The sequence below is a fragment of the Lytechinus variegatus genome, chromosome 5 (genome assembly GCF_018143015.1).
Source record: "Lytechinus variegatus isolate NC3 chromosome 5, Lvar_3.0, whole genome shotgun sequence".
In the NCBI taxonomy this organism is placed as follows: Eukaryota; Metazoa; Echinodermata; class Echinoidea; order Temnopleuroida; family Toxopneustidae; genus Lytechinus; species Lytechinus variegatus.
The window spans coordinates 36,951,136-36,971,814 of NC_054744.1; the positions used below are offsets into that span (position 1 = coordinate 36,951,136).

A 20,679-nucleotide genomic window follows, 5' to 3' on the forward strand; every position below is an offset into this window, starting at 1 on the left:
CGGCTTTAGCACGGCTACCTTGATCGGGCGCTCGAGCATTCAAGGAATTTCTTCCTACTGGGTACCCATTCACCTCACCTGGGTCAAGTGCGGCACAATGTGGATAAATTTCTTGCCGAAGGAAATTATGCCATGGCTTGGATTCGAACCCACGACCCTCTGTTTCAAAGTCCGGAGACTAATCCACTGGGCCACAACGCTCCACTTAGTACCTTTACCGTACAATGGTAACTACCATGTTAATGCTTATCAGCCTATCATTTTTGTGGAGAGAGAATAGATAGTGAAGAAGTATAATGATTGTTTGATTTGACTATTGTTGTGACATGAATCTTTGTTTCAGGAGATAATAGCTAGAGTGGTTGTGGCCTTCCCTCAGCAGGCTGTGTGGATGTCAATGGCTGTCTCTAAGGTAGGCATAGTTCACTTCTCATATTCAAGATCCATAGTGTAGTTTAACAATCGAGTCCATCTCAACATAAAGTTGAATGAATAGAGCAAAATTGAACAAGTCTTGCTCTGCAAATAGAGATTTATGTTATAAATTTTGAAAATGCGTTTAATGAGTTTGATTCATTGTGAAATATCTAAAATCATTAAAATTATGAATCATGATTTATTGGAGGTCCTCTTTATAATCAAATCAATGAACAAATATGTTTACTCTTTGATTTTGATTATTATTTTTTACTTTCCAGAGTTCGTATCAAATGAGGCAGAGGCGATGTGCTGAAATCTTCAGTCGAGCCAAGACATTGGATAAGAAGCTGCAGAAATTCATCCATGTAAGTGTCACCAATCTTATGATAATACATTATTCAATTCTGATTCTTCTCTGCTGTAGAATACAGGAAGATAGGCTGAATGCTGAATTATTTCTCTTTATGTCGATTTCAAAGTTATTTTATATTTTGTTTTTATTTTGTCTTCTATTTTGCATTGCGGTTTTCAACTTATCATATGAGAAGATAGAAATATTTTTAGATTCACCCTGCATTTCTCAATAATTTAGGTTTTTCAGTAAGACCCTGTGTATGCATACCATCTTGCAAGTGCTCAATATTTACAGTTCAACTTGGTAATTTTTGCCTTCCATTGGTAACTACCTTGGTTACAGCTAATCAAAAACAAGATTTCAGTGACAAAGTGACCAGTATAGTTCTGTAGCAAGACTCTGCTTTCCACATAAAGTTCAAACAATATTCCTTCTGTGTTATGTTTCTGTACACCATTTTTATATTATGAATAATCCAATAGTCATGGTTGCCATGAATAAATTACTTCATTTTCTCTCATTGAATATTATCTGAATAGGATGCTACTAAACTGACTGATAGATTACTAGATCTGTGCAATAGACAGGTAGAAACAGGGTGTCAAAGACTCAGCATCAACAATGATTTCAGATCACTCAAGAGACTTCTAGCCGATAGGTAGGTACTAATCTAATTTGTTTACGGTTGATGGGGCAGTAAGAATTTAGTTTTTAATTCAGATTTGTGCAGTGATTAGACTGTAGTTTATGTGTGATATTAGGTTTTCCCTCTGAGCCTTGCATGTTTATATGTTTTCAGCTTTTCATTTATGGTATTTGTGTTAAAAATTATATCAGGGAGGTTTTTGTATAAAGAAGAGAGACATAGTTTTGTTGTTAACTTTCCACTGTGTCCATGGCTCTTCTCCCCAGTACCTCACTTCACTGATCAAAAGTTATACCCCTTCAAGATCCTTACTTTCCTCCTCTTCCAGTTCTCTTGTTACCCCCAAAGTTTCCAAAACCTAGGGGGGGGGAGATCATTTGTTCACTTATCCTCCAAGTTATGGAATAGCCTACCTGAAAACATTAAACAGTGCTTGACCTCTGAAACTTTCAAACAATACCTTTAAACGTTTCTCTTCAATTCTTCTTAATTTCCTTTATTATTTCCTGATAAGCGCCTTGAGCACTCTACAGAGTGGATTTGGCACGATATAAGTCTATTTATTATTATTATCATTTTCATTTTTTATGAAGTTATTACATACTATTCATTTCTATATGAATTTGGTTGAAAAATCAGTTTGTATTGCTGATATTTTTCAATAAATAACAGTTTAAAACAAATTTGGTCTGATGTGCAAGCATAAAATATTGCACAGATTAGAGGATAGATTGTAAATATCCCTTCCTATTTATTACAATTAAATCTCATGCAAATAATGACCTTTTATAGCTATTAAACCTACATTGAAATTAAGAAATAGTCAAGTATAAGACCTAATATTACTATTATGGTATTACAGCAACTTCAGTAAGATCATCGTTCCTCTTCAGTCAGCCATGACAGTCACTCTACCCACCAGTCAGTCAGTACATCATACTCATGATCCCTTTCCAATGACTGAGGTTTATATCATTGGATTTGATGATACTGTAAGTGTTTTCATGTGTAGTATTTGATTTCTTTTGTAATTTGTTCCTATTCCTTGGTCGTCAGGGTTTGTACATGTATATATATATATATATATATGCTCAAAATGGCAATTGCCAGCAGAGAAAAATATACTACAACTACAAATAGGGGAAGGCGGGGTAAGTTGAGCATAGGGGCAAGTTGAGCCACCAGCCCCAGGCCAATAATGAATGAGTCAGACATTGTGGTGGTGTTATGTATTGATGACCCATAGCATGACCCCTAACCCCACCACATTGTTTTCCATTTTGAAACAAAAAGTAGTTTTTTAGAGGGAAAAGTATGAATTTCAGCCAAAAAAGTAAAAAAGAGTGTGAAATAGATAAGTGCTTTATACACACACACGTCTTTGAATATAAGTAAAGACATGATAACAAAATTGTTAGTCCAGGTATGGATCTTCATTCTTATTATAGTCTTTTATATGATGGATGCATAATAAATGTGTGGATACAAAATTATCGCACTAAGTTCGGACTGGGGTAAGTTGAGCCAAACAGCATGGGGCAAGTTGAGCCATGGTAATTCTTATGGTAATGTATCTTAAAAAACAAACAAACCATAAAAATCGATTGAAATGCAGGCTGAAAGGAGCAAATTAACATGACTGCTCTTTTCCTTTTATAGGACATTAGTATTTATAGAGAAGTAGCAAGTGAAAAGACTTTAAACAAAAAAATGACATGGTGGTTCTCCCCCCATACATTTTATACATAGTTTTTGTGGCTCAACTTACCCCAGACGGTGGCACAACTTACCCCATTTATGGGGCAAGTTGAGCCATTTGACATCGTTTTTTTCAAAGGTCACGATGACTTTCAGTGTGGGGTTAGAAAGTTATATGTAGGTGAAAAACATTTCCCAGGAATCAAATTTAAAGGCAAGGTACTTATTTCTACAATAGTACAAGTCATATCAATTCTAACATGCAAAATGCAAAAGTGTCACAACTTACCCCGCCTTCCCCTACATATATCACATGGTATGAACTGATAAACGATGGTATGATTGAGAATATGATTCTAAGAACAATAAGATTTCAAAAGTTGATGATTTTCAAAGTAATTGGATGAATTTGGAAAATGTTGATGAATTTCAAAGTAAATAGATGTATTTTGAAATATTATTTGCAGCCTGGAAGGTCATGGTTGGCCAAAAAATGTGAATACATACATTGTATGACATGAATATTATGTAAGTAGGGTAACCCAGCTACATTTATGTGCATGCCTTAGAATGAAAAAGTGTAGTGTAGTGTGCACTTTTGCAACAATTGATTGAAAAGGCTACCTTAATTACAACTAGGTTTACTGGATTTATCATTGCAGGTGGAAGTGCTTCCATCTTTACAAAGACCTAAGAAGATTGGAATACAGGGAAGTGATGGTAGACTCTATGTCATGATGTGTAAACCAAAGGTATGCTATTTGAATAGAGAATGAATGTAGGCATAATGAAATCACAAGATAGGAATGTCATCAAGATGTACTTGAATTGTAAATTAACCTTATAATTTTTTTTTTTTTTTTTTTTTTAATCCTTTAAATGAAACTTGCCTAAGAATTTCTTGTAAATTTTATGCTCGATTCTCCCCCCCCCCAAAAAAAAGTGAATGTATCAAATCTTTTGGTTGCTTTTAATTTGTTATAATTTCATGTTAAATGTATAGTAAGCTTTTAGAAATCTACAATTAAGATCATTGCCAGATGGTATGAAGTATATTATAATACTTGCAATAAATGAAAGATGATATGTACAAATTAATATAAATGAATGCTCTCTATATGAATTGCAAACAGATCATAACAATTTGCTTATTATTTATTATCTTGTATAGAAAGACTTTTTATGGGAATAGGAGGAAATTCATGATTATTCACATCATTTAAAATATTAATTTCTAGTTAAAGAACTTGGAGGACTGAAAATATTAAAATTATGGGGAGAGGTAGTTGAGTGTCTTTCATGAAGTCTTAATTTTCACTAACAGTCTTTTAAAGAAAAGTTATGTGGCTGACACTTCCTGTTTGATGGATTTTCAGAAATCATCCATATGATCCATATTTTTTACTCATTACCATAACTAAATGAATACCAGCTTTAAATATGGTAACCTCTGTCTTTTCAGGATGATCTGAGGAAAGATAATCGTCTCATGGAATTCAATGGTATCATCAACAAATGTCTAAGAAAGGATGTAGAATCCAGAAGAAGAGAGCTACATATCAGAACTTATGTAAGTTAATATTTCAATCATAATAATGATAAATAATATTTATATAGCACTTAATATGTATTGTCTCTAAGCACTAGCTACATGAAAAAAAAAATATTGTGTGAAGTGGTGAATCTAGCATTTAAAGATAGAAAAACTATTATGTGGAAAGGTAGTTAGAAAATTGAGATCAAATATGTGTGATAAGACTGCAGTGAAGGGATGGGGGGGGGGGGTCTCAAATACAAAGTAAATATAGCCAATGCTAATTAAATATACCAAGTGTTATGATATACGAGATGGAAAACTACAAAGAATTTGATGAAATTACTTGGAGTTATAAGCAGCGTTCTCGCCAGTGTATAATACGCATGGTTCAAACACCATGCGTGCGGAAATGGAGATCAAGTGGAACCATGCGTAAAATTTCAGCGACATGCGTGGAAAAATTAAATGGAAATATTCATAAAAAAATAATACACTCCATGAACTCATCTTAGTGATATCAACTTAATTTATCGGGTTGCGCCGAAGTCCCACCAACTTAAGACCACTTACAGGCCTACTACGGCTAGGAAAGTGGCAAGGCGCCCAGCTAGCTCGCGGCTGCTCGCTACGGTTCTCCTCCCGACTCCCTGGTCCTTTCATTCTCTCCCAGTCATCCATGCAGACATAAAAACCACACACACAAATTCTCTCCCCATCATCACAAGATCAACTCACTGCAAACATTATACACACACAGGACACAACGCAAGCACATGTTTGACCGTGGTTTGACCCTGGCAATTGTTTCTTCGAAGTGATTGTTTATATTTTTTAATGCTGTGATGATAGAGTGATTTCCGTGCTTGACTGATATCTGATTTGATTTAATCCAAGTTTGAATGTGTGGTACTTGGTTTACTTGAGGTCTGTATGTTTACTGTTTAGTATTTTTAGCCCATTATTTGTCAAGAAACATCTGCATTCGTGTCCAAATACAATGTAAAAAGATAAAGTTTTTGTAGAACTTTCGTACAATTCTGAAAAAAGTAATTTTATCATACAATATACCTGCAAGCCTGCAAATGTGAAGTTGAAATTATTTAAATGATGCATTAAAAAAAAAGACTGTCCATCATGAATGCCGTCCAAAGCCTCTCTTTGCAATTAAATTTACCCTGACCTAATTTCTCAACACAGGCCATGTAGCAGCCAAACCCAACACAGAATGAAAAGGGCGGCAATCTTGTAACCCCTCCCCCCCCACCGCAAGAATATCAGATTTCCAAACATGTGCTTCTCAAGATTGTGCAATACTAGCGGAGACAAAGAAAGTTATGTAAACAACTCGCAGAGGGTTGGGACTAGTCTTTGTTTTCAGTCACTTAAGAAAATGGCAAACTGGATAAAGGTGAAATACATCCTTAAAAAATGATTGTTTGGAATGACAAGACTAAGATTAAAGGAAATATGACTGAAAAATATCCATAGTTCAATCGCTAATTTCATTACTGACAGAACAATAATATGTGTTTTATTAACTTCTGGTCAATATTCCAATATGACAAGACTCCCATTTAAGACTAGCGAGCAAATGATGGTGGGGGGTTCTGGAATGAAAAAAAAAAAAAAAAAAACTTCTCACAAAAGTCACACACAAATCCCAATACACTAACTTTGATGATACAATCACGAGTGTTGCTTAAAGCAACGCACGTGCTCTCTACTGGCTTTGTACAGTCACAGAAATACAACACACACGATAAATCCTCAGTCACATGCACACGGCATACACTGCAGGCTCCAACTCCAAGCAGAGAAAGTTTGTCCTCTGCTCGAAGTAAATCATTCTGTCAGCTCCAAATTCCATGTTTTTTCTATCTCAGTGCTTGGATTCGGCGCTGGCTCCCAAGCCTACTGAACGGCAAGTATCTGTGCATTTGTGTGGGCTTAAAAATACGCCACAATGGGGCTTCCTTAGCGTCTCTATTTGATGAAAAGGCCGTCGCTTCCGCACCCACCCCCCAGGAGTGCCAGCACAAGTCCCCGACATGCATGATTTTTTTTCTGGCGAGAACGCTGGTTATAATCTATTTTAGATCTTTTCTTATTATTAAAATTAATCTACATGTATGCAAGACTTCATCAACATTTAGGCCTGGTAATATTTGATGCAATCAATTATTAAATTTCAAAATATAATTTGAAAGAGAAGAGTCACCTAAATCCCTGAAATTGGCAATGTGATAGAAACGTAAATTCTTTGGGGTTTTTTAATACAAATATCATATTTCTAAATTCTGAAGACATTCTTTATCATTCTCTATATATTACTTGTCTATTCACTTTCTGATAAACTGTAGCTTGAAGAATAAAAGATGATTGAATTATTATACAGATAATTCATTACTTGAAATTCAATTTTGAAAAATGAATTCAGATTCAGCATAGATTCTAAAGTTTGAGAAAAATAGTTATTTATTTCTATTCTATACCCGTAAATTATATTCAACAATAAAGTAGTAAAAACAATTTTTGTGCAGTGAAAAGTGCATTTTGTTTAATTGCTTTTTAAATTTTAGACCGTGATCCCACTGAATGAGGAATGTGGTTTGATTGAATGGGTTCCAAACACAGCTGGACTCAGACCAATACTGCATAAAATATACAGGTAACATCACATTATATAGTATGTTCTTTAATATGCCAAGTCCCTGAAACCTTAATGATACATACTATGTTTTCTTAAAAGCAACAATGTTTACAGTCTCCCTGATTCATGCTTGTATTGTTTATAATGTAGAGAGATCACTGCGGTTTCCCCCAATAATTTTTTCATGAAGTCTTTAATTAATGAGTTAAAAAAAAGGATATATACCCTAATTGATAAGTTGCCAGAACCTTTCCATCATAATCTCATCAGAGATGTAAGTGACCATGTAAAGATGACAGGGATTTCTTGAGGCTTGGAGGAAGATTAGAATGAGGGTGTATGATATTTCAATTTTAATTTGAAATTATGTTTTTTAATAGGACTAGCTTAGCTTGTTATGATGCATGGTGTGATACATCCTGCCTTTCATTGATTTGATATATCTCTGTTCAATGTATTTCATTTCAATACGATTCAGTTATCTTCAGTTCAAGTGGCTGTTTCATAAAGCTTTCCGTAAGCTCGGAATGATTTTATACATGACTGGTGACCCTTTTTTGTGTTGAATGATGTATTTCTATCTCACTGACTTAGCACCTAAAACATATTCCAGCCCCAAACAATTTCATGAGCAGCTTTGTGAAATACCCACCTGTTCCATTTAATCCATTCTAGTTCATTTCAATTCAGCTCAATGTAATTCAACTTCCATTTAATTGAATTTTAATCCTGTAATATTCTCAGGGAGAAAGGCTTGTATACATCAGGCAGTGAACTCAAAGCTATGATTCCAAGTCTCTCAGCACCTCTTGAGTAAGTATAGAATATTAACTCTGTAAAATTGTATTGATCAATATTCATTTGATGTCTTGTGTGTGTGTGTGTCTTTACCCTGTATCTTCAATTTAATGACAGATGCTCTTTTAAAAGTTGTTACCTTGAAAAGATGCAATTTATGCCAAATGTGAAGCCAAACCACATGCATAGTTTATCCCATTCCCTTTGTAAATCACATTATTGTGAATTACCTCATTCATTACAATCCTAATCTGAGATACATGTAGTTTGAACTGATGTTACAAAATTGGCAAAAATACCATGAATCCTAAATATGATGTCACAACCCGGGAATAGTACCGAGAGCCGTGATGTCAGACATAAATACTTAAAAAAATATTTACGGCTATGGGCGAGGCTAGGCTAAAACCAAACTCATGTGAAAGCACGATTGGCATTTGTGGTAAAGGGGATAAATCATATCACCAAAGCTAATTAAAGAATTATCTTTCTAAGATTGTTACTCATTCAATTAGATCTATATTCTTATCATTCAATTTGAATGACGGATATAAACCAAATATATACAGCCTTCGATCAGAGGTTTGGTGAAACTATGATCCTTTCAAGTGTTGCGAATGCGACCATTTTCCTTCAGGGCTGCACCGCTCAGGAAAATAGTCACATTCCAGCGTCACTTCGGGAACCATAGTTTCAACCACCTCCTCTGGCAGCCCTACACATTTGCTCACATTATTTTGTTTGCAGAGAGAAGCTAAATATCTTTGAGAATAAACTGATGCCTCGTTATCCTCCAGTCTTTGGTGAATGGTTCCAGAAAACATTCACAGATCCTACATCATGGTGAGCATGGTTTCCTTGTCATTCCGTTTCAAACGGGAACATTTCACGAAACTTAGTCTGTGATTTCTACTGATATGAGCTATACAAGTACTTGAATCTGATTGGCTCATAGCAATTTTTGAAGTAAAAATCATTGATTATTGTTTCACGAAACACTCCCCAGTTAATTTGGATACTATGTTAAGTATGAACTGCATGACCCTCTGTCCCTACCTACCTGCTATTAAAACCATCTGGTATTGTGTAAAATGAAGATCTGAAAATTCATCTCAACATATCATGGTTTGCTTACAGATTTAAGTAAAGAGGTAGAAAGAGTTGTTAAAAAGAATTGCCATCTGTTTTTTCCATCATCAATACACATGCCCTGGCTGGTATTTACTTTTTGAATTGAACTTTTCATCTAGGTACCTGAGTCGCCTTGCGTATGCCCGTACCTCAGCTGTGATGTCTATGGTTGGTTACATCCTTGGTCTAGGTGATCGGCATGGAGAGAATATCCTCTTTGATTCTACCAATGGAGACTGTGTTCATGTTGACTTTAACTGTCTTTTCAACAAGGTATGATACACTTAAATGTTCAGGGAATTTCATAGGATTGTCAGTATCAGAATAATACTGCAATATTGTGACATTGAATCATCAGTGAATAGATGATATTGGGTCCATTGTATAAACATTGCCAACACAAGATTACACAAAATTAAAACCATCAAGGTTTTATATCACTTCCCCCTTACAAGAGTTTTTGGGGTCAGACAAAAAAATTTGTTTTGCAGTGCTATAAAAAACAGACACGATTCCAATTACTCCAATCAAACTCACCATGGTCCCAGGCACTGGTTATAATGATTTCTTCTTAAACCAATATTTTATCCCCCCCCCCTCTCCATTCTGTTAGTCTTAGCTGAGAAAGTGGTATGCCATGTGAATATTTCTTGACAGTATTTGAAATATATTAGTTGTGGAGGAAATATTGCCATATGGTTTTCACAGCTGGTGAAAATCGCTTCTCGAAAATGCATTACCACATCTTTCACCACCAATACTACCACCATCATCACTACCACCTCCGCTACCTGTATCATCACCATCACCGCGATTGTCATAACTTCATTACTCAACTACCAATGCCAAATTCACAATCACCACTTTTCCCAAAGTCACCTTCAACTGTATACCAAGCTAACAATCTTAGTTACAAGAACCAACATAACCCCTCCCACACCATCCATTAATACCAAGACCAACACCAACCACCATAACAAACACCAATACCGCAACCATCATCACCACTTTCACATTACCTATACTGTAAACACTGCCACAATCACTAACAAAATTGCAACCACACTACCACATCCTTGCTACCAACACCGATATACATTCTAATTCAGGTAAATCAAAGGCAACTCTACCTTGAATCGTTGAATAACATGTTAATGAAGAGAGATGATGTAAGAGGAGCAAGATCTAAATTCAAACCCTTGCAAGTTAATAAAAATTGGTTCTATATCACATTTTCCAGACCAAAAAGAGGTGGATAATATATACGTGGAAGCAAAAATGTGAACATAGAGAAATAATGGTGAATTGATGCATTTTGTCTTTATAGGGTGAGACCTTTGACTGGCCTGAGAGAGTTCCATTTCGTCTAACTCACAACATGGTGTGTGCTATGGGACCGATGGGATATGAAGGGGTGTTCAGACGCGCTTGTGAAGGCACCATGAAAGTCATGAGGGACCAGAGAGATCCACTCATGAGGTAAGCCTGCCATTTCGCCAATATCGATACATGTGGAATATGTAAAGATGTCATTAGGAACTGCAAGAAATAGATGGGGAGTTGCTTAGAACGTCAAGTCATCTACTCTGACCTACTCTTTGCCGTGGAGACTCCTCCCCCTCATGTACATGTACTCCTCACTTCTGAGACTCCTCATCTCATGTTCTCTCTGGTCCAAGCCATCATTGTCTCATCTGGTTTACAGTTTTTTTTTTAAGAACTTCACCTTATGTCATGAAAGAATGCTCTCCTTGCTCATTTATTACTTTCTTGCCTTCAAAATCCCACTTCAACATTAATAAAAAAAAAATGTGACATATGACCTCATCCTAAGAAGATATTCTGTGTATTTTCATATTTGTGACCAGGTACATAGTTAATACTTGATTTTATCAACAAATTTAAAGAACATAAGACTGATCTTGAATGAGTTTCTCTTTGGGTTTGATACCAACAGTGTACTGAAGACATTTATCTATGATCCTTTGGTTGAATGGAGTAAACCTTCCAGAGGACGAAGTAATGCTCTCAGTGAATCAGGAGAAATCAACAATGAAAAAGTAAGTTTTATCGTAATGCTGTGACATGTGGTTCAAGCCAATATGGAGAACTAGGTAAAGAATTCAGAATAATTTACCACAAAATGTGTTGTGTATAAATTATGTATATCAAATGCATGGGATTGAACATTGACTAATGAATATTTTGTTAAGTTGATGATGATGATTCTGTGGGTAGTGGTGACAATAGGGTCAATGGTGGTGGTGTTTCAAATATCGGTGATGAATGTGATTACAATATCAGTTTTGTTCAGAATCTTTAATTAATCAACTTGTACTAATAAATTAATTGATTCAATCAAAATACTTTCAGTGAGCATATTATTTTATTTTTTTTTTAATAATTGTGCTGAGGTAGCTTCTTTGCAAACATCTACAGTATTTCTGATCCATCTTCCTCCTTCTATAGGCATTGGTTCATGTGCGTGACATAGAGCAGAGACTGCAGGGCATCTTGAAGAACAAGAACAAATCGCGGACTCTACCCCTGTCCATTGAAGGCCATGTTGACCATCTCATCAGGGAGGCTACAAACAAGAAGAATCTATGCGAGATGTATATTGGATGGGCTGCTTACATGTGAACATGCCATTCTCATTACTTTATGTAAACTGTAGGAATATTTCACCTTGAACACCTGATCAGAGGCTACAGACAAGAATCTCTGTGAGATGTACTTGGATGGACTGGTTACATGTGAAGATACCTTTGTTAATGCTTTATCTTTGGTTATTTCGCCTTGATCACATGAGCCGGGAAGCTACAGACAAGAAACAAGAAGCTGTATACATACTTGTATAGTAATAAGTGTATTCATTTACATGGAAGATTTTACCATTGTCTCTGCAAAAAATATTAAAATAATTGATTTTCATGAAAAATCCAAGATAGCCGCCAAGATGGCCGCTAAAAATTGCCAATTTTGAAACCTATGGGACACGATTGGGCAAAGGGTACATCAAGATTCATTAACTATACACTTTAGGCAATACAAAAAAGTTAGTTCAAAATATATCATGGGGTGCACCCTATCACAAATTCTTTTTTGCCAGCTGCTTGGGTTGTTATGTCATCTCGATCATAGAAATTAAGAATGCCTATATAAAGGACATCACCATTTATAGAGTACCAAATCGATGATGTCAGTTGCCATGGTGTCATGGCGGCCTGGTTCTAAACAAAATAACCAGGGGGCCGTTTCATAAAGCTGTTTGTAAGTTAGGAGCAACTTTAAGAACGACTGGTGATCCTTTCTTACATGCTAAAACATTGCCAATTTATGATGACATTTACCACAAGGATCACCGGTCGTTCTTAAAGTCACTCTTAAGCTACGACTAGCTTTATAAACCAGTGCCCTTTTATGACTCTCAGAATGATGGTAACAACCAGGGACAACACACATCACCATTTTTGCAAATACAAATGTGTATTGACGATCATGCAGCTGCGACTCAGTTTAGAACCGGCCGATTCGATGTCATGACATCGTGACGTCACATTCGGTACTCTGCAAATTGCGCATGTTACTTTCTATTGGCAGGCGGCAGGAATGATTCTAAGAAAACTTGATTGCAAGCTTCTGAAAAACTTTTTGGCATTTACAGGGGCTGGTAGGGAGCGCTGTATGTGCCCTTTAAATATCTCTGCTCATGGTTTACTTATGCATATGCATCTGAGGACTGGTGCTCTTATTTTGACAGGATCCACAGGATTGCTCAACTACAAAATTTGTGACTGATGGGACATTGCAATAAGTTTAGTTTCCATGGAACTATATACCAAGTTCACATCATATGTAATCATATGTATGTGGATGCATACTCCAAGGAGACAAGAAAACCAAGAGAGTGATCTGGACCTTGAAAAAATGAATAAAAGCTGGGGTGAAAAAAACTCAATTAAACTGTACTCAAGCTTTGCATTTTAGCGATTATATTCAGTTTTCTCCTTTTTGGGGGATGGGCACACAATCCAAACTTTTTTTTTTGTTCCATGCACTGCCTGTGATATTCTGACTGTTTTTTCTGACAGTCAGCATACTGTTCTCCAGCTTTTAAGCATTCTCATCTCACTCTTTGATGTCATGGACAGCTTTAAGGTGGCATGGTTTACGAACTGTATGTGTGACTTATGGGACTTAAATGTATGTCCCCCCAGTATAGCTATTTCAAGTCCAATGCAGATACAGCTTGATTTGTTGAAGCAAGCATGTACTGTGGTAGATAAAAAAGTCCAATACTTGTCTCCAGGAGTCTATGGCAGCATATGAGGGAAACTTAATGCTTAAAACTGTGACTTATGGGACATCGAACATACATACATTGAAATGTATTTTGTGCCTCACCGTTTCACTGCAGCATGTAAAACAATTCAGCTAATAGTAAATTACTGCTTGGAGATCACATGGACAGTGGAATTTTTCGTCAGCACCCTTTGCATGCCAGGAGCCAGGGATGGGTCAAAGTTGTACAATTTCTATGAAATCTTAGTACCAAAGTGCAACAGAGTGCACATTGTGTATTTTATGAATGAATGAGTGTATAGTAAATATAATTGTGTTTTTGTAAACCTTAAACTGTATACTTTCAAACAGAATTAACAAAATTGCTCAGAAAAGAAATTTTTAAAAATGGAAAAATGCAACATTTGGCTGGAATTGACCTATATTTTGTGTTAAGAAACACATTAGGATTTTTAATCAATGGCAGTCGCAATTACCGAAAAGACAGATAAATGATGATAATATAATTAAATTCAATAGAAAACTGTGTGAAGTTGATTGGAGTCATGTATATAGTACTGATAATGCTAATAATTGTTACGATATTTTTATGTCAATATTCTACTCAATTTATAATACATGTTTTCCAGAATTGAAGTCAAAATCAAAAGCGAAAGTCACTTTTAAGAAACCTTGGCTATCAAATGGCCTCATGAAATCAATAAATAAGAAGAATAAAATGTATAAAAAGTTACTAAACAAATATTCTGACAAGCATAAGAAAATTTACATTAAGTACAAAAATAAATTGATAAACTTATTACGCAGTGCTAAATCTGAATATTATTCTAAACTTTTTAATCAAATTAGAGGAAATACACAAAAGATTTGGAATAACATAAATAATATACTGGGTAATAAACGCTTTAAGAAGTTACCATCAGTTATGTATTGCAATGATTCAAAGTTAAATTCATCAAAAGATATAGTAGAACATTTTAATTCTTATTTTTTGAATATTGGTAAGAATATCGCTGACAGAATTCCTCCTGTGCGTGTGTCATATGATTCATTCTTAAACGGAAACAAATCACCGAACTCTTTGTTTTTCAGACCTACTTCTCCAAATGAAATATTAAAGATTGTCCGTTCTTTAAATTCTTCAAAATCAAGCGGCCCCGATGGTATAGACCCTAAAGTTATAAAGAAATCTATACATTACTTCATTGAACCACTATGTTTTATATTCAATACATCAATTTCTACAGGAATAGTGCCTAATCATCTGAAATTTGCTAAGGTAGTACCAGTTTTCAAAAAAGGAAATGCAAACGATTTAACTAATTATAGGCCAATTGCTTTCCTTCCTCTTTTTGCAAAGATTCTTGAAATAATAATTCATGAACGTTTATATACATTTTTACAGTTAAATAATTTTTTAACTGATGCTCAATTTGGTTTCAGGAAAAAATTCTCGACTTCATTAGCTGTCTCTAATTTATGTACTTATATTCAAAATGAACTTGAAAAGGATAATTTTTGCATTGGACTTTTTATGGACTTGTCAAAAGCATTTGACACCATTGACCATCACATACTGCTAAAAAGACTTGACTCTTGTGGTGTCAGAGGTCTTGCCCTTAAATGGTTTGAAGATTATCTATCTAACAGAAGTCAATATGTGATGGTCAATGGTGTCAGATCCTCAATACAGCATCTCAACTGTGGTGTTCCTCAAGGATCTGTCTTGGGCCCTCTCTTGTTCCTTATATATGTCAATGATATTATCAAATCTTCTTAAGTTTTCCCTGTTTGCCGACGATACTTGTGCACTCATGAGTAGCAGTAACATTAAAACACTTGTCTTGTCGGTAAACAGGGAAATAGCAAAAGTCTCTACATGGTTCAAAGCAAATAAATTATCTCTGAATATAGCCAAAACAAACTATATTATATTTAGATCAAGGAACAAGAGAGTGCCCCATGACCTACCACATATTATAATTGATAATCTTGTAATTTCTAAATTAAAAAATATAAAGTTTCTTGGAGTTACTTTTAATGAGCTCATGGATTGGAGTATACACATATCAGAAATTTGTAAATCATTATCTAAATATGTTGGTATCTTATATAAATTGAAATTCATATTACCTTCTAATATTTTAAATATCCTTTATAATAGCCTTATCTTGCCACATCTGAATTATTGTATTTGGGGTAATACATACAAATCACGCCTTCTAAAACCATATATCCTACAGAAAAAATCAATCCGGTTAATTACTAAGTCCCATATGCAAAGTGCTAGTAAACCCCTTTTCAAAAAGATGAATATTTTACCTCTCCATGAACTAATTACTTTAAATACTCTAATCTTTATGTACTCAGTTAAAAATCATATTTTTCCATTGAAGTATTGCAATATGTTTTCACTCAATTTAAATGTTCATTCTTATGCTACTAGACAAAAAGATAATTTCCATGTTCCGAAAGTGAGACTTTCTTCTTCTTTAAATTCACTAGCTTTAGTCGGTATAAAAAAATGGAATCAACTCCCAACTTCACTGAAAGATTGTTCAACTGTATCCTGTTTCAAAAAAATGTGTAGGGCCTATTTAATGGAAAATCTATAAAATCACCAGGGTTTGTGTGTGTGTGCGTGTGTGTGTTGCTGTGTGTATGTGTGTATGTTTATACATTTATATATTTTCTGATAAAATTTGTGTTTTCTCAGTTTTTTGTTTTTGATTTTAAATTATGTCAATGATATTGTTTTGGGGGCCATTATCTACAAGCAGTTTGCTTTTTTATGGTCCTAGCCATATTTTGTTTGTATAATTATGTATGATTTGTATATACACATTTTTATGGTTGAATAAACTTGAATTGAATTGAAGATTCCTAGAAATCAAAGATTCTAAGTGTTTAGCGATGATCCTTTTTTTTTGGGGGGGGGAGCATCATCGTTATTTGGGTGGATTTGGATTGTCAGAGTGTGTAGCTCCCTTCAAAGAGGACATTTTATTAAAATTCTTGACATTCATGTACAGAGGTATGTGCAATGGCGCCCTCATTATGTATAACAGAACAAATCATAATTTAAGATGACCATGTTCAATTATTATGAAGCTAGATTGCATAAGCCGGATGAAAGAAAATTTACTAGAACAGAGGCACCAAATAAGGACCAAAGATAGCTTTTGTAGATATTAAATTATTCCCCTTTGCACATTCCAATTAGTGCATGTGTGTATGATCTATAATGCCAAAGATATATAAATGAGTATTGGTGGTTCTTTTGAAGGAAGAAAATACTCAAAATAGCAATCGTTTTATTTTGTGAGGTTTATTACCAAGTCTGACTAGCTTTTAATTAATGTACTAAAATTATACACTGTCTAAAGAAGCTATAGTTGGTTTCAAGAAAGTTACTCCTGGTCAGAGACTATTCATTTACATGTTTTACCAAAAAGGACTCGCTCAGAATGGCTGAAAAGTAGTACAAGTATATAGCATTCCATAACTGTATAACATGATATCAAAATAGCTGGCATTGAAATATGACATTGTCTGCAAACTTTTATGTTATGGATTCCAAATTGTTCCATGTCATCTTTTCATTACGTCCTAATAACATTTCTATTTGATATCAAGTTTTAGGTTTATTTGTACCTCGTGCCATGAAGAACATATTACATAGAAAGGCAAACAATGTTGATATACATGTAGATGAGAAGAAAGTGCTGACGAAAAGTAGAAACAAAATGATCAATATCCCAGAATTGAGTTCTTTCTTATTTTGTGAAAATGATGTATTGATATGTTACAAGCAGCATTTTTCACCATGCATATCCGGATTTTGTTAGTGATTTTCACTGATTAATTTGCTCTTTGCCAATCAGATGCAAGAATCCACTGTAGCTTATAACTGACTATTTGTATCATGATGTGCTTCCTTGATGGTACTGTGGTTAAATTGTCATCGAATTTCTTTTACATTTTTATACCTAAAATACACATTACCTGTCCATGTAAAACTTGTCCATACACCTTTTTTTATAAGGTTATACACAGTACTTGTAAATAGAAAAGTACACATTCTCTTTTCATATATCCTTTGACATGGTTGTGTACATATACTTAAAGTGTTAATTTTTTTGCCCATCTTGTCATGTTAACATGCATAAAAAGAAAATATGAATAAAATTATTTTGTTACTCAGAAAAATCTAAAATTTGTGATTGTTTTTTTTTTTAATGAATAGACATATTTTTTGCAGCATGTGTATATAAAATACAGGATGTTATCTAAGAAGGAAACCAAAGCTGGAATATCTTGATCTGATACTCCATAGCATGAAGCTATTTAGGACAGACATTAGGGACAGATTTCAGTTTAAAAGAATTAAGAAAGAAAAATTTGTTAATTTTTGCTATTATTGAAAGGATATCTACAGCTGTGCATTTGCCATTTTACCATAAAATTATTTAGAATAAGACTGATATCACGAATTGATGTAAAATATATACATATTTACATTTTATACATAAGTTATAGCACCTTAAAAGAAATAAACATGTACATGACATCCTCTTTATGCAAGAAATGTTATTAAATTATCAAAAAGGATGGTTTCTCTACCTTACATGAGTAATGTTTTTTTACCCAAATGATCGTTGACTGCTCCCTGAAAAAAAGCGTAGTGGTATTCTTGATGTAGAGGAATTAAATGTATGCAGTCTGTCTCGCTTGTTTCTTTATTCTCAAAGAACTGTTGTTACTCTGACTTAAACTTTGGACAAATTAATCAAAAAAAATTATTTCATTATGAGATAATATTGATAGCATGATCATTGGACTTTACAATGTGGTTATTAGTGTTCAATTTGGATGGCTTATTTCAACGTTGTAATTAATATTATCAAGGTAATTATTCGATACATAATTTATCTATAAAAGAACTCCTCTCAGTTCAATCTCTGTATCAACTATACCAGTGCATTTACAATATCATAATACACATATTTACAATGCTGCATACAGCATGTTTGTCTTTTTTTAATCATCTGTATATTCCTTAATTGTCACATGATATGTAAGAAGTCTGCCTTTATCCCATCCATACAACAGTCTATCTCGAGGATTATACGAGAGCATAACAGTTCTACGATGTCTGTTCTCAATGTTCATACTGATATCCTCCAAAACGACCTCTCTTAGCAAGTCAAAAGCAAAATCAACCCTTGATGGTCTGCTATGCGGTCCTTTTGTCGTGTACAACACACCGCAGATAATAAAGGCATTGGCCGTTGACTGGAAGTTATGATCTGTTGTGATAGTTGTGATGATTTCCAGCGAGTCAGGGTCAAGTTTGGAGACGGCGAGTTTACCGATGGATCCAGGGCGAGTGAGTGGGTATATGATCCACAGACCATTTTCATCTACTGCAAAGTCAACATTGGTGTATCCTGAAGACAGTTGGAACAAGTCATCGTCTTGGTAACCTAGAGATGTTATTGGTACCTGTAGAAGATCAACAAAATCAGCTTAAAAACCAGTAAGTTATAAAAATATTTGAAAAAAATACTTTTCTCAAATGTTGCTAATTTCTTCTGCTGATCAACACCATTGTACATTTTGGTGTTTATTTCAAGATAATTTATTTCAATGTGAATCCGACTAGTGATGGATGCTGTCCCAAAGAAAGCAATATGGTTCTTTTAAGGGCAATATATTTGATGTTTCCCGAGTCAATAGTATTATGATAACCTGCAGCTGTATGTCTTGGACATCTTGAAAGTAAATGTGAGACTTACACGTTTGATAATGGATCCACTACTCAAGTTATATCGAATGATACAACCTGTGTTTCTATGATGATAGTAGAAAGATCCATTGTATACCACATGGCCATTACCATCCCACTGGAAGGGTAATGCGTAGGTGGATGAAAGTCGTCGGTCTTTCATTTCATCAAGGTTTTTGTATTCTGTAAAGTGACAGAAAGAAACAAATCAGACGATGCTTTGTTTTTTGTTTAAAAATAAAAGTGATATTTCAGATGAGGATCTGGATTACTACACAAGAAAAAAATAATGCAAAGACTGCAAAACTCCTGTTAATCAGATGCTTTTGTGCAGAGTTAAACTCAATTTGGTGTCAATCATAATTTGCCGCATGGCATCATGGTGACTAGAACTCAATTAATTTCATGATGATAACAAAGTCTGCAGTAGGGGAAGGCGGGGTAAGTTGTGACAGTTTTTGCTTTTTGCATGTTAGAATTGATATGATTAATAATCTTGTCGAAATAAGTACCTTGCTTTGAAATTTCATTCTTCTGAAATATTTTCCACCTATATATAACTTTCTACCCCAACACTGAAAGTCATCGTGACCTTTGAAAAAAACGATGTCAAATGGCTCAACTTGCCCCATATATGGGGTAAGTTTGAGCCACCTTCTGGGGTAAGTTGAGCCACAAAAACTATGTACAAAATGTATGGGGGGAGAACCAGCATGTCAATGTTTTGTTTAAAGTCTTTTCACTTGCTAATTCTCTATTTAAATACTAACATCCTGTAAAAGGAAAAGAGCAGTCATGTTAATTTGCTCCTTTCAGCCTGTATTTCAATCGATTTTTATGGTTTGTTTGTTTTTTTAAGATACATTACCATAGGAATTTCCATGGCTCAACTTGCCCCATGCTGTTTGGCTCAACTTACCCCAGTCCGAACTTAGTGCGATAATTTTGTATCCACACATTTATTATGCATCCATCATATAAAAGACTATGACAAGAATGAAGATCCATACCTGGACTAATAATGTTGTTATCATGTCTTTATTATATTTAAAGACGTGTGTGTTTATAAAGCACTTATCTATTTCACACTCTTTTTTACTTTTTTGGCTGAAATTCATGTTTTTCCCTCTAAAAAACTACTTTTTGTTTCAAAGTTGGAAACAATGTGGTGGGGTTAGGGGTTATGCTATGGGTCATCAATACACGACACCACCACAATGTCTGACTCATTCATTATTGGCCTGGGGCTGGTGGCTCAACTTGCCCCTATGCTCAACTTACCCCGCCTTCCCCTATTCATGATATCCAACTATTCTTATTAACAAAAAACAAGAAATTCACACAGTGAAAT

General features: G+C 34.6%; 2 protein-coding genes across 2 annotated transcripts in view; one reads left to right on the top strand and one right to left on the bottom strand.

Annotated features, from left to right (window-relative positions):
* The window catches only part of LOC121416052 (serine/threonine-protein kinase ATR-like), a 59,525-nt gene extending 47,023 nt beyond the window's left edge, over positions 1-12,502 (top strand). Inside the window, exons 50-62 of the mRNA XM_041609493.1 lie at positions 344-412; positions 699-785; positions 1,315-1,433; positions 2,284-2,413; positions 3,782-3,871; positions 4,582-4,689; positions 7,236-7,324; positions 8,051-8,119; positions 8,852-8,947; positions 9,355-9,508; positions 10,563-10,714; positions 11,193-11,295; positions 11,705-12,502. Coding sequence (XP_041465427.1) covers positions 344-412; positions 699-785; positions 1,315-1,433; positions 2,284-2,413; positions 3,782-3,871; positions 4,582-4,689; positions 7,236-7,324; positions 8,051-8,119; positions 8,852-8,947; positions 9,355-9,508; positions 10,563-10,714; positions 11,193-11,295; positions 11,705-11,878 — 1,440 coding nt within the window. The 3' untranslated portion in view covers positions 11,879-12,502. The remainder of the gene's footprint in view (positions 1-343; positions 413-698; positions 786-1,314; positions 1,434-2,283; positions 2,414-3,781; positions 3,872-4,581; positions 4,690-7,235; positions 7,325-8,050; positions 8,120-8,851; positions 8,948-9,354; positions 9,509-10,562; positions 10,715-11,192; positions 11,296-11,704) is intronic.
* A 5,316-nt stretch (positions 12,503-17,818) lies between these two features.
* The window catches only part of LOC121416054 (collagen alpha-1(XVII) chain-like), a 35,753-nt gene continuing 32,892 nt past the window's right edge, over positions 17,819-20,679 (bottom strand). The window contains exons 12-13 of the mRNA XM_041609494.1: positions 19,339-19,511; positions 17,819-19,045 (exon numbers count right to left, since the gene is read on the bottom strand). Of these exons, the coding sequence (XP_041465428.1) occupies positions 18,581-19,045; positions 19,339-19,511 (638 nt within the window). The 3' untranslated portion in view covers positions 17,819-18,580. The remainder of the gene's footprint in view (positions 19,046-19,338; positions 19,512-20,679) is intronic.